Raw genomic sequence first — 15,599 nt, forward strand, 5'->3', positions numbered from 1 at the left:
AAAAATATCAAAATAAACAAAACATCAAAATAAACCCTTGCCATCCAGGCACTAACTAAACAGGAGACATTTCCTCTCTAAGAGGTGAAGGGCTTCTCCCTGTCACCCCTCTCTCAGAGGTGAAGGGGTTCTCCCTGTCACCCAAAACAAAACAAAAGCAAACCTTTTCTTGTAGGTATAGTACACACACACAGCTCTCTCAGAATACCTCTGAAAGTGGGGGAATACCTCAGAAAGTGGGGGAAGTCCCAGGCCACGAGCAACTCCTTGCTCCAGCCCTGCCTCCTTTATACAACCTGTTGGTGGTCATCAGTGGAGCACAAACTCCGGTCCGGAACCACCTCTGCCATTGTGGCCCCGAAAACCCGGAGTGGACTCCACCTTACACCTCACAGTATGACCTCATGCGAGGTGACACATATCGTCCATCCATCACTTTGCCGTTCATACTGTCACAATATATATATATATATATATATATATATATATATATATATATATATATGTGATTTTGCACACCCATGCCGCCCTGTAGTAGTATTTCTGCTATAGGGCGGTCAGGAAGCAGTTACAGAAGCGGTTTGTGTTACGTCGCTGCGTTACCTTAACTGAAAATTGCGCGATCATGCAACACTGCACCCAAATTAAATTTACATCCTTTTTTTCCCACAAATTGAGCTTTCTTTCGGTGGTATTTGATCGCCTGTGCGTTTATTTTTTGCACTATAAAAAAAAAGGCTGACAATTTTGAGAAAAAAAACAATATTTTGGACTTTTTGCTATAAAACATGTCCAGTAAACAAATGTAAAAATCAAATTTAGTCCTACATTTCTGCCAAAATGTATTCTGCGACATGTCTTTGCTAAAAAAAAATCCCAATACGTGTAAATTAATTGGTTTACGTGAAAGTCATAGCGTCTACAAAGGGCGGGAAATATACTGGGATTTTTTTTTTTATTATACTAATAATGGCGGCGATCAGCGACTAATGGCGGTGATCAGCGATTTATGACAGTGATCAGCGACTTATGGTGGGACTGCGGCGGATATTTTGACACTAGGGGGAAACTGACTTGGGGTCACTGACATCCCCAATGACACCAATACAGTGATCAGTGCAAAAAAAAAAACACTGACACTGTACTAATGGCACTGGGGAGGAAGGGGTTAACATTTTTTATGTAATGAAAGGGTTAACTATGTGAGGGGAGTGTTTTACTAGGGGACGGGGGTGTGTACTTCACAGGAAAACGCTGATCCCAAGAGATAAAGTCTTCTCTCAGGTTCAGCGTGCTCTGAACTGACAGATGGCAGAGCTGCAGTGTAAACACTGCAGCCGTGCCATCTGTCAGTGATTACCGGTAATCACCGGGACTCGATGGGTAATGACCCGCCGGGACCCGGTGATGGACACCCTCTGCCGCGATTGGAATAACAAGTGCTATATGCTGGTTTTTTCAACAATCAGCATATTACTCTGGTGAGATTTATTTAACCTTTTTTGTGGTGGATTCACTTAGTGATTAATTATTTTGGACATTATTGATTATTTGAACTTTTGGACTTTTTCTTTTTTGCTGGATTTCACTTTGACTTAATATATTGTTTTTTATTGTTTTGTCACATTTTTTGTTACACTTTTGTATGTATTTAAGCGCAACCTATATTTTTTTTAAGTTTTGTATATCCTATAAGTTTATAGGTTAGGTTCTGCAGCTTACTGTTGTCTTATACAATTTCCGTGGCGCTGGTTCTATACTTATATAGTTATAACTTTCATGTAAACCAATTAATTTACATGTATTGAGATTTTTTTTTAGAAAAAACATGTAGCAGAATACATTTTGGCCTAAATTTATGATGAAATTTGATTTTTTAATTTTTTTACTGGATGTTTTATAGCAAAAAGTCAAACATTTTGTTGTTGTTTTCTTCAAAACTGTCATTTTTTTTTTATATCGCAAAAAAAAAAAAATCGCAGAGGCGATCAAATACTGACGATAGAAAGCTCAATTTGTGGGAAAAAAATGACATAAATTTCATTTAGGTGCAGCATTGCATGACTGCACAACAGTTAGTTAAATTACCACAGCGCCGTATTGCAAAGAATGGCCTAGTCAGGAAGGGGGGTAAATCCTCTGGAGGGCAAGTGGTTAAAACAGAAACATAATCCCTCTATCACATTTCCTTATTTTGTAAATTACAAGGTAGTGTATATTTACAGAGCACATTTAAGTCTTTCAGCATTTATCAGTAGTAAACCTTTGGCAGGACATTTTGGCTTTCTAGACCCAGTGACAGCCTGCAAAGAAGAAAAGGTAAAGCGAACTGTGTTTTATTTCCTGAGAATGTTCAGACATTAGTCAAGGTGCACAGCAACAGGATTTAAGCAGTTTTAAAATTGGTGATTACAGCTAAATTCCAGAATAAATCAAATCCTAGACCAGGATAGCAGTGACTTTAAGCTTTTCTGTTAACTGGTTATCACTGCAATCTGTCTTCATATACAGCTCCTTCCTTAGACACAAGTATGTAGTGGAAAATAAACACCTTTTGTATTTGCTGATGTTACAAAATGCCTCCATTTACTCACAGTAACCTCATATACCCTTTTCTTTACTGAACTTTATAAACTGCAGCATTTCATTAAAAAAAACGAAATATATTTTCTTTTTATTGAAAGTCATTAGGTATTTTCAAAATTATTTTGACAGCAATATTCCTTTTGACTGGAGATATTGAGTACTATTCATGAATGTGACCTTTCTAACATAATGCTGGGTTTAACCCAATTCAGGACAGATTGTCAAATTTAAAGGCAAATTTGTCTTTATTATTTTACGTAAATTTAACAAACAGAGAATAGGAAGTATGAAAAACAAGTACAAGTACATAAACAAAAGAAAAACGGGGAGGTGGTTATGATCCATGTGGGTAAATGAAAATAGTGCAATATAACAGTAAGAGGAAAGAATCGACAAGCCATATTAAGAAGGAAAAACATAAAAGATGGTCAGGGGGGTATCCCCTGGCAAGATGTATGGACCAATATGAAAGAGCTCCACACAACCAAGATGGTAAACCGTAATTGAGGAGAAAGAGAGAGGAAAAAAAGGGGGGGGGGGGAAACAGAAGGAAAAAGAAAAGAAGGGGTCAGTGGAAAGGGTATCGAAGGAGAAGAAAGAAAAAAGAAGGGGGTGGGGAACAGGGACAGCAGTAAGCAGCAATGGGATAGCTGCCCACGCGTGTCTCAAGGAAGCAACCCTGCCGCACACAGCACGGCATGCGCCACAGGGTCCAACCAGCGGATAAGCCAAAATGAGATCGAGTCGGGGGGACAAGGCATAACTCCACTAGAACGCAGCAGGGGACACAAATCACAGAGAGTCATAGAGGAGGAGAAATGAAGCCAAACCAACCACAACAGCTTATGTTTATCATAGGTATCATTGGTAAACACTAGCATTTCCTCCATACGCATGGTATCATTAAGCACGGAGACCCACATCGGGAGAGGGGGGGGGGGGAGCCAATTTCCAAAAGAGAGGTATTAATTGGCGGGCTGCAGACAGGAAGAAACGCAACAGACTTTTCTTCTGTGATGCCCATGAGCCCGGTGATATAGAAAGAAGAGCAATTTCCGGAGAAGGGGCCAAGGACTTCCCATAGATCTCGTTATATACAGCAAAGACCTGCCGCCAAAAGGGTTGTATTCGATCACAATCCCACCAAATGTGGAGCTGTGTACCAACAGCTCCATCACAATGCCAACAAAGATCAGGTGTAGAAGGAAACATTTTGTGTAGGGAGAAGGGATCCCTGTACCATCGGGAAAGAAGCTTAAAATTCTTTTCTTGTTAGTAGCAAGAAATAGACGATTTATGAGTAAAGTGGAACGACGTGGACCATTCCTCCTCTGACACCTCTCTACCTAGGTCTTGAGCCCAAGCCTTAGTGTAGGAAGGGAGTTCAGAGTAAAGAGCATTATGGAGCACTTTATAGAGAGAGGCAAGGACAAGTCTCAGTGGTTCAGGGAGGGAGCACAGCCGTTCAATCTTAGAAAGTGGACGAAGGATGTTGGAGGAAGAGTGTAAGTGCTTGAAAAATGAGGATAGGTGTAGAGTGGTCAATCAATCCCTAGACCCACCTTGAAGGAGTGGAAGACCCGAAAGTCCTGAGCTACGGGCCAGGAGGCACGTGTAAAGGATCCAATAATAGAGGAGCCCAACCCTTGGGGAAGAGTGGGGTTATCAAATAGGGATGACAAAGGAGAGGGATTGGAAGATAAGACAGCAGCTATGTCTCGTTTATACCACAGCTGCAGCACAGCGGAAAAAACGCTGATAGTCCCGATCATACCCCCATGGTAATGCCCGAAGATCCACCTGAGAAAGATCTTGTTCAATCATACAAGAGGCTTTATGAAAAGGTCTAGAAAACCGACCAAGCATCCGGGCCAGCAACGCAGCTCTGTAATAATGCTCAAAGTCCAGCAAACCCACTCCGCCCTCAAGGTTCGGGTAAGTAAGTAACCTATGCTTTAACCTAGAAAACCCACAGTGCCAAATAAATCGAATCGAAAGGGAGCATAAAGAGAGGAAAAAACTCTTAGGGACAGTGAACGGTACCGTCTGAAAAACGTATAATAGCTTAGGTAAGGTATCCATCTTGAGGGTGTTGATACGGCCGAACCAGGGAAGGGCTGAAGTGCCCCATGTAGCCAAATCTTTTCGAATGCATGAAGGCAGGGGTAAATAATTAAGAGAATATAAAGCATTAATCAGATGAAATCAGGACCCCCAGGTATGTAATGGCCTTAGATCGCCATTGAAAGGAAAAATTAGGCCAAAGGTTCGCCAGTACATGGGCAGGTAGAGAAATATTGAGGGTCTCCGTTTTAGAGATATTAAGTTTAAAGTTACTGAAGGAACCGAATCTATGGAATTCGTGGAAAAGACTGGGGAGGGAGACAAGTGGTTGTTGAACATAAACTAGCAGGTCGTCAGCGTATAAGGATAATTTGTGGAGCGTGGAGGAAGTATGTATGCCCAGTATAGAATCGTTAGCTCGTATGGCTCGTGCAAGATGTTTCATTACTAAAACAAAGAGAAGAGGTGAGAGGGGACATCCTTGCCTGGTCCCATTCGATATGGGAAAGGACGAGGAAATCATACCATTAACCAGGACAGAAGCTGAGGGGCAAGAGTAGAGGGACATAATCCGAGCGAGGGCCCGCGAGCCCAAACCAATCTGTTCCAAGATAAGATGGAGAAAGCGCCAGTCGACGCGATCTAACGCCTTCTCAGCGTCAAATGAGAGTAGGCAAGCCTTTAAACCATGCTGTTTGATGTAAGAGATAAGATGTTTTGTTTTGGAAGTATTATTCCATGCTTCGTGACCCTGAACAAAGCTGACCTGGTTGTGATGGATCAAGGTTGGTAGAAAAGGGGAAAGACGGTTCGCTAAAAGTTTAGCAAAAAGCTTAACGTCCAGGTTAAGTAGATCGGGCGATAGCTACTGCAATGAGAAGGGTTTTTACCAGGCTTAGGGATAAACTAAATGGTAGCGGACAGAAAGGCTGATGAAGGCACATTCGAATCGTCGATGATATTAAACGCTCAGGCCAGAAGCGGAGCCAATTGGGTGGCAAATGTTTTGTAGAAGCGAGGGGTGAATCCGTCTGGATCCGGGCACTTACCATTTTTCAGGGCCCTAATTGCTCCAAGAACTTCTATAACCGAGAAGGGCTCCTCTAGATCCAAAGCGTCTTGGACATCAAGGACAGGTAACGCCATCTCCGCAATATATTGGGACATAGCTATAGCTGGCAGGGAGGAAATGGGGGGGATATCAGGATTTGCTGAAGAGAGATTATACAGTTGAGAATAATAGCGCTCAAATGCAGAACAGATTTCCTTATTGTGGAAGAATTTAGAATTATCAGGCGCCTTGATGTATTGAATCGGACGACGGGATGGACGGGGATGTAGTACACGCGACAAGTGTTGGCCATATTTGTTAGAGTAATAGGTGTTGGGTGCTTTGTCTCACGCAATAAGGGAGGAGGAATCTAAAAGTTGGAGTAAATCTCTGCGAGCATTCGATAGGTCTACCGCAAGCACTGGGTCTAACGTACGTTTGTGAGACGGTTCCAAACGTGCAATAAGCGAAAATAATCAACGCATCTCCGTCGTACGAGCCTTTTTTAGGCGAGAGCCATGTTTAATGAGAACCCCTCTAAGAACACATTTGAGGGTCTCCCATTGAGTAAAAGGGCCGATAGTGTCCATTTTGTCATCCAAAATAAAGTCCTGGATAGTCTTCTCTATCTCCGCAATACAGAGAGAATCTTTGAGTAGGGTGTCGTTCAGGCACCACGAAAAACGGTGTACAGACGATGGCCTGTCTTGAATCATAAGATGGATTGGAGCGTGATCCGACCACAAGAAGTGACTGAGAGAGGATGAAGTTGAGCAATCTAGCAAAGACTGTGAGACAAAGAAATAGTCTATACGACTGTATGATGCATGAGCTGCACAGTAAAAGCTACAGTCTCGCTCCGAAGGATGTTGGATACGCCAGACATCCACTAGGTGTAAGTCATGCAAGCGCGACTTAAGTTGAGGAGGTCGAGAAGGAAAGAGAAGATTTACCCGCTGAAGTGTCCAAATCTGGAGAGAGAGCTACATTGAAGTCCCCTCCGACAATGATACAGGAACCCCTAAAAGCGGACAGCTGGGAATGGACCTCTGTAAGAAACGGAGCCTGATCTAGGTTGGGAGTGTAGATGTTTGCCACTGTAAAAACAAAATCTTGGTATTTCAATATAAGGAAGAGGTAACGACCGGTTGGATCAATTAGGGAGTCCAAGACTTCCGGGCCGAAGGTATGATGAAAGGCTACCGACACCCCCCTAGACCTAGTCTGTGGATTAGTACTATGATACCACTGATTATAGTAACGATTGTGGAGGACTGGGATACCATCAGAGCGAAAATGAGTCTCCTGGAGTAGTAAGATATGCCTGCCACATTTATGGAAATGGTAGAGCATCTGGCTCCGCTTCTCCGGAGTGTTAAAGCCCCTACAATTAATAGAAGAAAATTTTATCGGAGTCATATTTGGCTGTGGGGGAATAAATTGGTAAAAAGTGTGACACCAAAAGAGCTCAGCCAAATCACCCCTAACCCCAGAGAAAAAAAAAAGGGAGGAGAATTCAAGAGAAGAACAGATAAAAAGAGAAAAAAGGAGAAAGAAAAACTACTAAACAGGAGAGCTGTCAAAAAAACATACAGTGTAATACTACGCAGCACACTGAAGGCCTAGGAGGGGAACGTCAAAGGTGCATGTATCTGATCCCGAACCAGGTCTCCCACAGGCAAATGGTAACGTGAGGAAGGTCACCCATAAATAAGGGCGACCCCCTCTACAAAACATATTCAATAATCCCTCAAACAGGCATGAGAAAATAAGCCCCTGCCCCCAACAAATAAAAATGAACAAAGTATGGTAAAGACGGGGTGTGGATAAAACAAACAAGGAAGGGCCCAAAGCTCCTAAGGCTAGGGCCAAAGGCATCCCCGCCCGTCACAGCAAAACTGCAGTGGCGATACCCGAGGATTAGCCACAGGCCACAGCCTCAGAACCTATAAAAAAAAAAACAGAAAACCAACAGGCACAAATACAAGGTACTGAACCAACAGAGGTAACCATCAGAATGTGTAGAAACTGTAGAAAGAGGAGTAAAGGGAGAGGCCTCCCAATTCACGTAGATAAGGGGTCATTCCTCCGGGATCTGTTGAGAGGAGGATCTGGAACGCTTCTTCTTCTTGCGATTGGACCGCTGCCAGGAAGAGGGGAGAGGGAGGCCTGGGGTCAGAAGTTGAAGGGCCCAGTCCGGGAGGGACACCTGGGGCAGCTCAAACACACCAAGAAATGTAGGCAGGTCCCCAAGGGTGCGGAATTGGGCAGATTTACCATTCTGTGAGGCGTGAAGCTGGAACGGGAACCGCCACTGGTAGCGGATATGCCTCTCTTGCAGCATCTGAGTGAGAGGGCGCAGAGCCCTGCACATAGCTAGAATCTGGCAGGAAAGATCAGGGAGGAGCATCACCGGTACTTCGTTGAATAGGATGGTGTCCTGCGTGCTAGCCGCACGCATAATGGCGTCCTTGACCTTAAAGTAATGGACCCTGCAGAGAGTGTCACAGACAAAAGATGGATCAGGATGTCTTTGGCCCATCGTGCGATGTATGCGGTCCAACTCAATGTAGGCGTCTTTAGGTTGCTGGAGTAGTTGATTGAAGATGGCGGTAGCTGCCGCAGCCAAATCTTTAGGTTCAATGGATTCGGGTATACCCCTGATACGGATATTGTTACGGCGGTTCCTATTCTCAATGTCATCTTGTTGGTACATGAGCTGTTGTACAAGAACCGTATGGGAGTTAAGGGTTTCTTTGTGAGTTTGTAAAGCATTACACAGGCCTTCAGCGGTATTTTCAATCTCTTCCATACGCACACAAATATCTTGCTTAAGATCAGAAATTTCCTGTTAGTATGTGTGTTCAATACGTTTCACATATTGTTCAAAATCTGCCTTTGTAGGAAGGGATTTGATGTAGGTGTGCAGGGATTTCATGTGGGACTGCAGATCCCAGCCATCCTCAGAGCAGAGAGATGCTGGGGAGGGGCTGCGGGATCTCTGTGTGCCCTGGGCCTGCTGAGCTTGTTGGGAAGAGTCCCCAGGAGGAGAGAGAGAGAGCCCCAAGGGCTTACCTGCCCTTCATCTGCCTGGTGTCCTGTATCCACAGGGGACGAGGAGGGAAGAGGTGTCAATGCCATCTTGATGGCCGGGGCGCCCGAGGCCTCGGCCGCGGATCGAGTGAGGAACCGGATAATACTGCCGCCGGACTGGCTCCCCGTTGCTCTCTGGGGGGTCCGGAGATGGTTCTTCCCCATGTGGGGTGTATTCAGAAGCCCGTGAGGGAGAGAAAGTGCCCATTATGGAGGACCGGGTCGGGAGCTCAGCAGGCAAGAGATCCCTGTGCTCAAATCCATACAGCTAGTGCATGCATTTATCCATCAGGTGCTAAAGGGGTGTAACCACATTAACTCTAGAAATTCTGAAGGACCCTCTGCACACTGACAGTGTGCAGAGGGTCCTTCAGAATTTCGGGAGCTCAGCAGGGACGCTGCTACTGCTCCATGCGCCAGGCCACGCCCGAGGTTATCAATTTTAAGGGTGAGAGGTAGAAGTGTTTAATTTTTGTAAGTTTGCATTCACTTTTATATTTAATATATTTATTCAATAAATAATTTTTGTAGTTTAAATTAAATGCCTGGATCAGTTAAGTACCGTTTTTCCAGGGCTCTACCCCGGAATTTAACCATTTTGCTCTTTAATTATCCTTGGATACAGAGATCCACGCCTCTATACAGGTGAGTTAGTGAATTTATAATTAATTTCTCCCAGATGTCTGTTGCTGTTCACTGACATTTTTTTGTATTTGAATTTTCAAAATTAACAAAAGAAAAGGATACAAAATGAACATCACAGTGATGGAGATGTGGGGAAAAAAACCAAATACTCCATGCTGGATATACAATGAAGTTCCAGCAAGTATTTAAAAATCAAGAGTTCTACCCCAAAGCAGTGCTGGAATATGGTCTGCTGGCACTCAAGGCAAAGATGTCAAAGTTTCTCCCTTCCCTGACTGAACTGAAATGCGCAAGAAAGACAGTAATTGTCTGCCAACCATGGTTAAAGCAGTGTGATTTGGTAATAGCAAGTGTGAGAAAACAATGCCAGATTTTAACTGACATAATGAAAAACAAAATTTGTTCTTCCATGTGAGAACATATCACCTATTAATGATCAAACTTCTATTCTGCTAATTGTATGTTTTTATAAAGGAACTAAAGTTATTAGTTTCTTTTTTTCTAATTCTGTATTTAAAGGCTTCACCAAAGCATACAGTTAATACAGATGTCATCAGACCGCCAGACCATGGATCTTTAGAGACTCTTGCCCCAATTGTGCCTCCCTTCCACCACCAAGGCACAAGTCTTTCCTTCCTCAACCTGGTCCTACCCAAATGGATGCTCAATCATGTTCACATGGAAAGTATGCCTTTATGCATTTGCAATTACCATAAGCAAACATTAGCTGAACCAGAAAATAATTAAAGCCAAGTGACAAAGCATCAAGTATGGCAATCAAATACACTGCTCAAAAAAATGAAAGGAACACTTTTTAAACAGAGCATAGCATCAAGTCAATTAAACTCCTGGGATATTGATCTGGTCAGTTAAGTAGAAGAGGGGGTTGTTAATCAGTTTCAGCTGCTTTGGTGTTAATGAAATTAACAACAGGTGCACTAGATGGACAACAATGAGATGACCCCCAAAACAATAATGGTTTTACAGGTGGAGGCCACTGACATTTTTTCCTACTCATCTTCTCTGAAGGTTTTTACTAGTTTTGCATTTGGCTAGGGTCAGAGTCACTACTAATAGCATGAGGTGATACCTAGACCCTACAAAGGTTTCACAGGCAGTCCAACTCCTCCAGGATGGCACACCCATACGTGCCATTGCCAGAAGGTTTGCTGTGTCTCCCAGCATAGTCTCAGGAGCATGCAGGAGATTCCAAGAAACAGGCAGTTATTCTAGGAGAGCTGGACAGGGTCATAGAAGGTCCTTAACCCATCAACAGGACCAATATCTGCTCCTTTGTGCAAGGAGGAATAGGATGAGCACTGCCAGAGCCCTATAAAATGACCTCCAGCAGGCCACTTGTGTATATCTCTGACCAAACAATCATAAGCAGACTTAATGAGGGTGGTCTGAGGGCCCAACGTCCTCTAGTGGGCCCTGTGCTCACTGCCCGGCACCACAAAGCTCGATTGGCATTTGCCATTGAACACCAGAATTGGCAGGTCCACCACTGGCACCCTGTACTTTTCACAGATGAAAGCAGGTTCACTCTGAGCACATGTGAAAGAAGTGAAAGGGTTTGGAGAAGCCGTGGAGAAAGTTATGCTGCCTGTAATATTGTTCAGCATGTCCGTTTTGGTGGTGAGTCAGTGATAGTCTGGGGAGGCATATCCATGGAGGGATGCACAGACCTCTACAAGCTAGACAATGGCACCCTGACTGCAATTAGGTATCGGGATGAAATCCTTGGACCCATTGTCAGACCCTATGCTGGTGCAGTGGGTCCTGGGTTTCTCCTGTGCACAACAAATGCATGGTCTCATGTGGCAAGAGTATGCAGGCAGTTCCTGGAGGATGAAGGAATTGATACCATTGAATGGCCCCCACGCTCACCTGACCTAAATCCAATAGAACACCTCTGGGATGTCATGTTTCGGTCCATCCAACTCTGCCAGGTTGCACCTCAGACTGTCCAGGAGCTCAGTGATGTCCTGGTCCAGATTTGGGAGAAATACCCCAGGACACTATCCGTTGTCTCAATAGGAGCATGCCCCCATGTGGTCAGGCATGCATACAAGCACGCAGGGGCCATACAAACTACTGAGTACCGTTTTGAGTTGGACTAGCCTGCTGCATCATTTTTTTACTTTGATTTTTGAGGTGTCTTTGAATTCAGTCCTCTGTATGTTGATAATTTTCATTTCCACCAAACAGTGGGGCATCCTTACATTCCTACCACATTACCCAGTCCATAACAGTATAGACATCCAGCATGATATTTTTCCCCATCGAGATGTGTTTTCAAAGCGTTTCTTTAATTTTTTGAGAAGTGTATAAGGAGCTTCTTATAAAGCCGTGAGGAAAAAAAAAAGGGAACAAACGTTAGGCTGTTTCCCATAATGAAGAACAAGCATTCATCTTTATTCTAAGAGAAAATAAAACTAGGAATCTGACTGGCCACTATAGGCAAACTTCACTTTTGTTCTCATTCTCATTTTTCAAGGTCATTAATATAGTATTAGTAGTAAATAATAGTTAACAGAATTGTTAAAAAAAAAAAAAGATTTGTCATTTATCATGTTGCCTTGCCTGTTGAATGAATATGTGAAAATGCTTGAAAATATTACAACAATGTGTAATAAAAAAAATAATAAAATGTGTTGCATAATACCACTGAAAAGATCATAAGCAAATTTTGAAATATAATCCATACCTTAACTGTTACGGAAGGGACAGCTTCTGACTCCAAAGCAATGTCAACAGCTTGCTGATGAAAAAAATCCATTCATTGTAAATTAGTATAAAGCAAATAACTTTGTAAAAGATAAAACTGTAATAAAAGGAATGTACGAGGGGTGGAGACTGACTTCTACTTCATTCAAGATCTAAAATAAATTTCAAAATAAGTGAGCGCTTAAAAACAACTAATATAAAATCACAAAGTGTAAAAGAAGAGAACAGCAGCTGAACACCAAAGAGGTACCATATGAACCTTCTCAATAGAAATGTATACAAGGGAGAGGTGCAGCGCTATCTATATGAATATACTTATATACTTAAATATAAATATAAATATAAGTCAATAAAAGGTGCTATTATAGTGCAAATGGTGACTAAATGGTAAATTCAGTCCATAACGTGCTCAGAATCCAAAAGAGTCCTTTAAGAGCTCCAGTCCCTGGATTCGTGGATAAGGTGATAAAAGTAAGAATTGCGCACTCACCAAATGCGCAATTCAAATGCGCATTAACAGCTGATATTCCAGGGTCCTCATATGGATCTGGTCAGGTCTGGTCATAGAAAGCCCTCCGCCACCTGGTAGTGTACTCCACACTTAGAGGAAAAAGCCGTTCTGCAGATGTAAAGGACTCTCACCAGAGCCCAAAGAACAAAGGAGGCCAAATAGTGTGATACCAGATAGGTAAGGGGTGTTTATTCCCAAAAACACACAATATAGTATACAGGCAGAGGCAGGAAGGATACTGACCATACACTGAATATGTAAATAATGGATGGCCGCCGGGGCCCTCGTGGCGCCGGTCGGCGTGACGTCACACCGCTTGTAGCCGCTCCCTGACGCGTTTCGTGCGAAGGCACGTAGTCATAGGGGGTTTAGCTTACAGCAGCGGACGTCAGTGTAAGCCCTAAATAGGGAAAGTGGCGCATGCGCTGTAATCGCGCGCCATTTTCCCTTCAACATATGTCTCCGTATCGGGCGCCATTTTCATGTAGCCCGCCAAACAGCGCATGCGCAAGCGCTGTCAGCGCGGAGTAAGCAGCATAACAATGATCACCAGGGAAAGGTGTGTAGCCCAGCAACCAGTGCACGGAGACGATAAATAGTAGTCTCAAGGGCAATTTAAACACCATCATTACCAGATTACTAATTATCATAGCAAAGTGATCATCAAGTGGACATCTTATCCAAAGCCTAGAGATTAATAAAAACGAACAGTATGCCCACAAATTAATCAGCATAATGATCAATGTGTTAATCAGCCATACGAAAAACATTATAAAAATGTCAAATGATCCAGTTAAAAATGAGGTTATATCTGGTGGTCATTGCTAATGCCACACTCTTTAATACAAAATACCAAAAACCAGAAACATATGACATGATACATATGACATGATGCATATATAAAACATGAGTGAAATCACACAGTAAAAACACACTATAAAACAAATTAAAACCACATATAAAATATATTTATATAGAGGAACATTTCACCTCATATATAATATATAAAAATATGTAAAAATATATGTAAAAATGATGATATCACTATGACCCAAAAAAGGGCAAAAGACAATAAGATAATGGAGTAAAAAGAGAGATAATGGAATAAAAGACACTAACTGTTGTCAATGAAACAGTTAATGTCCATGTCTATGTTAAGTCCTTTAGGACGCATACAGTCAATTTGATAAATCCATTTAGTTTCCATCTGGGAAACCGCTTTCTTTTTTTTTTTTTTTTTTTTTTTTTTTTTTTTTTTTTTTTTTTTTTTTTTTTTTTTATTCGTTCCCCTCCAATGGTTTCGTATGGCTGATTAACACATTGATCATTATGCTGATTAATTTGTGGGCATACTGTTCGTTTTTATTAATCTCTAGGCTTTGGATAAGATGTCCACTTGATGATCACTTTGCTATGATAATTAGTAATCTGGTAATGATGGTGTTTAAATTGCCCTTGAGACTACTATTTATCGTCTCCGTGCACTGGTTGCTGGGCTACACACCTTTTCCCTGGTGATCATTGTTATGCTGCTTACTCCGCGCTGACAGCGCTTGCGCATGCGCTGTTTGGCGGGCTACATGAAAATGGCGCCCGATACGGAGACATATGTTGAAGGGAAAATGGCGCGCGATTACAGCGCATGCGCCACTTTCCCTATTTAGGGCTTACACTGACGTCCGCTGCTGTAAGCTAAACCCCCTATGACTACGTGCCTTCGCACGAAACGCGTCAGGGAGCGGCTACAAGCGGTGTGACGTCACGCCGACCGGCGCCACGAGGGCCCCGGCGGCCATCCATTATTTACATATTCAGTGTATGGTCAGTATCCTTCCTGCCTCTGCCTGTATACTATATTGTGTGTTTTTGGGAATAAACACCCCTTACCTATCTGGTATCACACTATTTGGCCTCCTTTGTTCTTTGGGCTCTGGTGAGAGTCCTTTACATCTGCAGAACGGCTTTTTCCTCTAAGTGTGGAGTACACTACCAGGTGGCGGAGGGCTTTCTATGACCAGACCTGACCTGATCCATATGAGGACCCTGGAATATCAGCTGTTAATGCGCATTTGAATTGCGCATTTGGTGAGTGCGCAATTCTTACTTTTATCACCTTATCCACGAATCCAGGGACTGGAGCTCTTAAAGGACTCTTTTGGATTCTGAGCACGTTATGGACTGAATTTACCATTCATTCAAGATCTATTGGCTATATTGTAAGAGAAAATAGTATTATGAAATTATAGTTAATTTTTTTTCAGTGCAGAATAGACCCTAATGGTTTATACATACTTGAATATATTTTCACTTGGAGCTGCTATAGGCAATAATCCATGGTAAAACTGTGATCAAAATCAAAAATTAAGTATTGGATGTAGTCTGTCCATAACCCTAAACAAAGCAATGTTTGTGTTCAAGAGTCCCCAGTAACAATTGTATTACTTGTTAATCCTGTCAGTAAATAATTTATTTTAACTTCCTCTAACAGGCCAATCTACATAGCAAAGTTTCAGGTACAGGTGTAGGGATACACCATTTAAAGTGGTGGTAAACTCTCCCCCATAACTTTTGCACATATTAATCATCAGTAAAAACAGTAAAAATTGCTGTATGACACTGTCATATTACTTGCTCCATTTTCTAGTAATGTGTCCCGTTGTGTTTACTGACGTCACCAGGGCATACTTATCTTTAACCTGATTCCTGGCATGCTCTCTGTTCCTTCAGTCCATTAAGATGTATGCCGTGACTGGCATATCCGCTCTCTGCGGCACTGTGATTACAGTCTCATTGAGAATTTCTTGGTACACCCCATGTGACCTAAAATGTCACAGGAGGTATATACGTCATAAGCTTTTCATGGCATACTGCAGCAGAGATGAGCTGCATCATATGATAAGCTGGGCATGGCTGCCATAG

General features: G+C 42.6%; 1 protein-coding gene across 3 annotated transcripts in view; it reads right to left on the minus strand.

Moving 5' to 3' along the window:
• The window catches only part of BBS9 (Bardet-Biedl syndrome 9), a 488,277-nt gene that overhangs the window by 269,460 nt on the left and 203,218 nt on the right, over window positions 1–15,599 (minus strand). For all 3 annotated transcript variants that reach the window (XM_089687164.1, XM_089687172.1, XM_089687155.1), the window contains exon 12: window positions 12,150–12,203. In XM_089687164.1, the coding sequence (XP_089543290.1) occupies window positions 12,150–12,203 (54 nt within the window). The remainder of the gene's footprint in view (window positions 1–12,149; window positions 12,204–15,599) is intronic.

Source organism: Staurois parvus, unplaced genomic scaffold (genome assembly GCF_062004578.1).
Source record: "Staurois parvus isolate SC_StPar_1 unplaced genomic scaffold, SC_StPar_1.0 ptg000020l, whole genome shotgun sequence".
Classification (NCBI taxonomy): Eukaryota; Metazoa; Chordata; class Amphibia; order Anura; family Ranidae; genus Staurois; species Staurois parvus.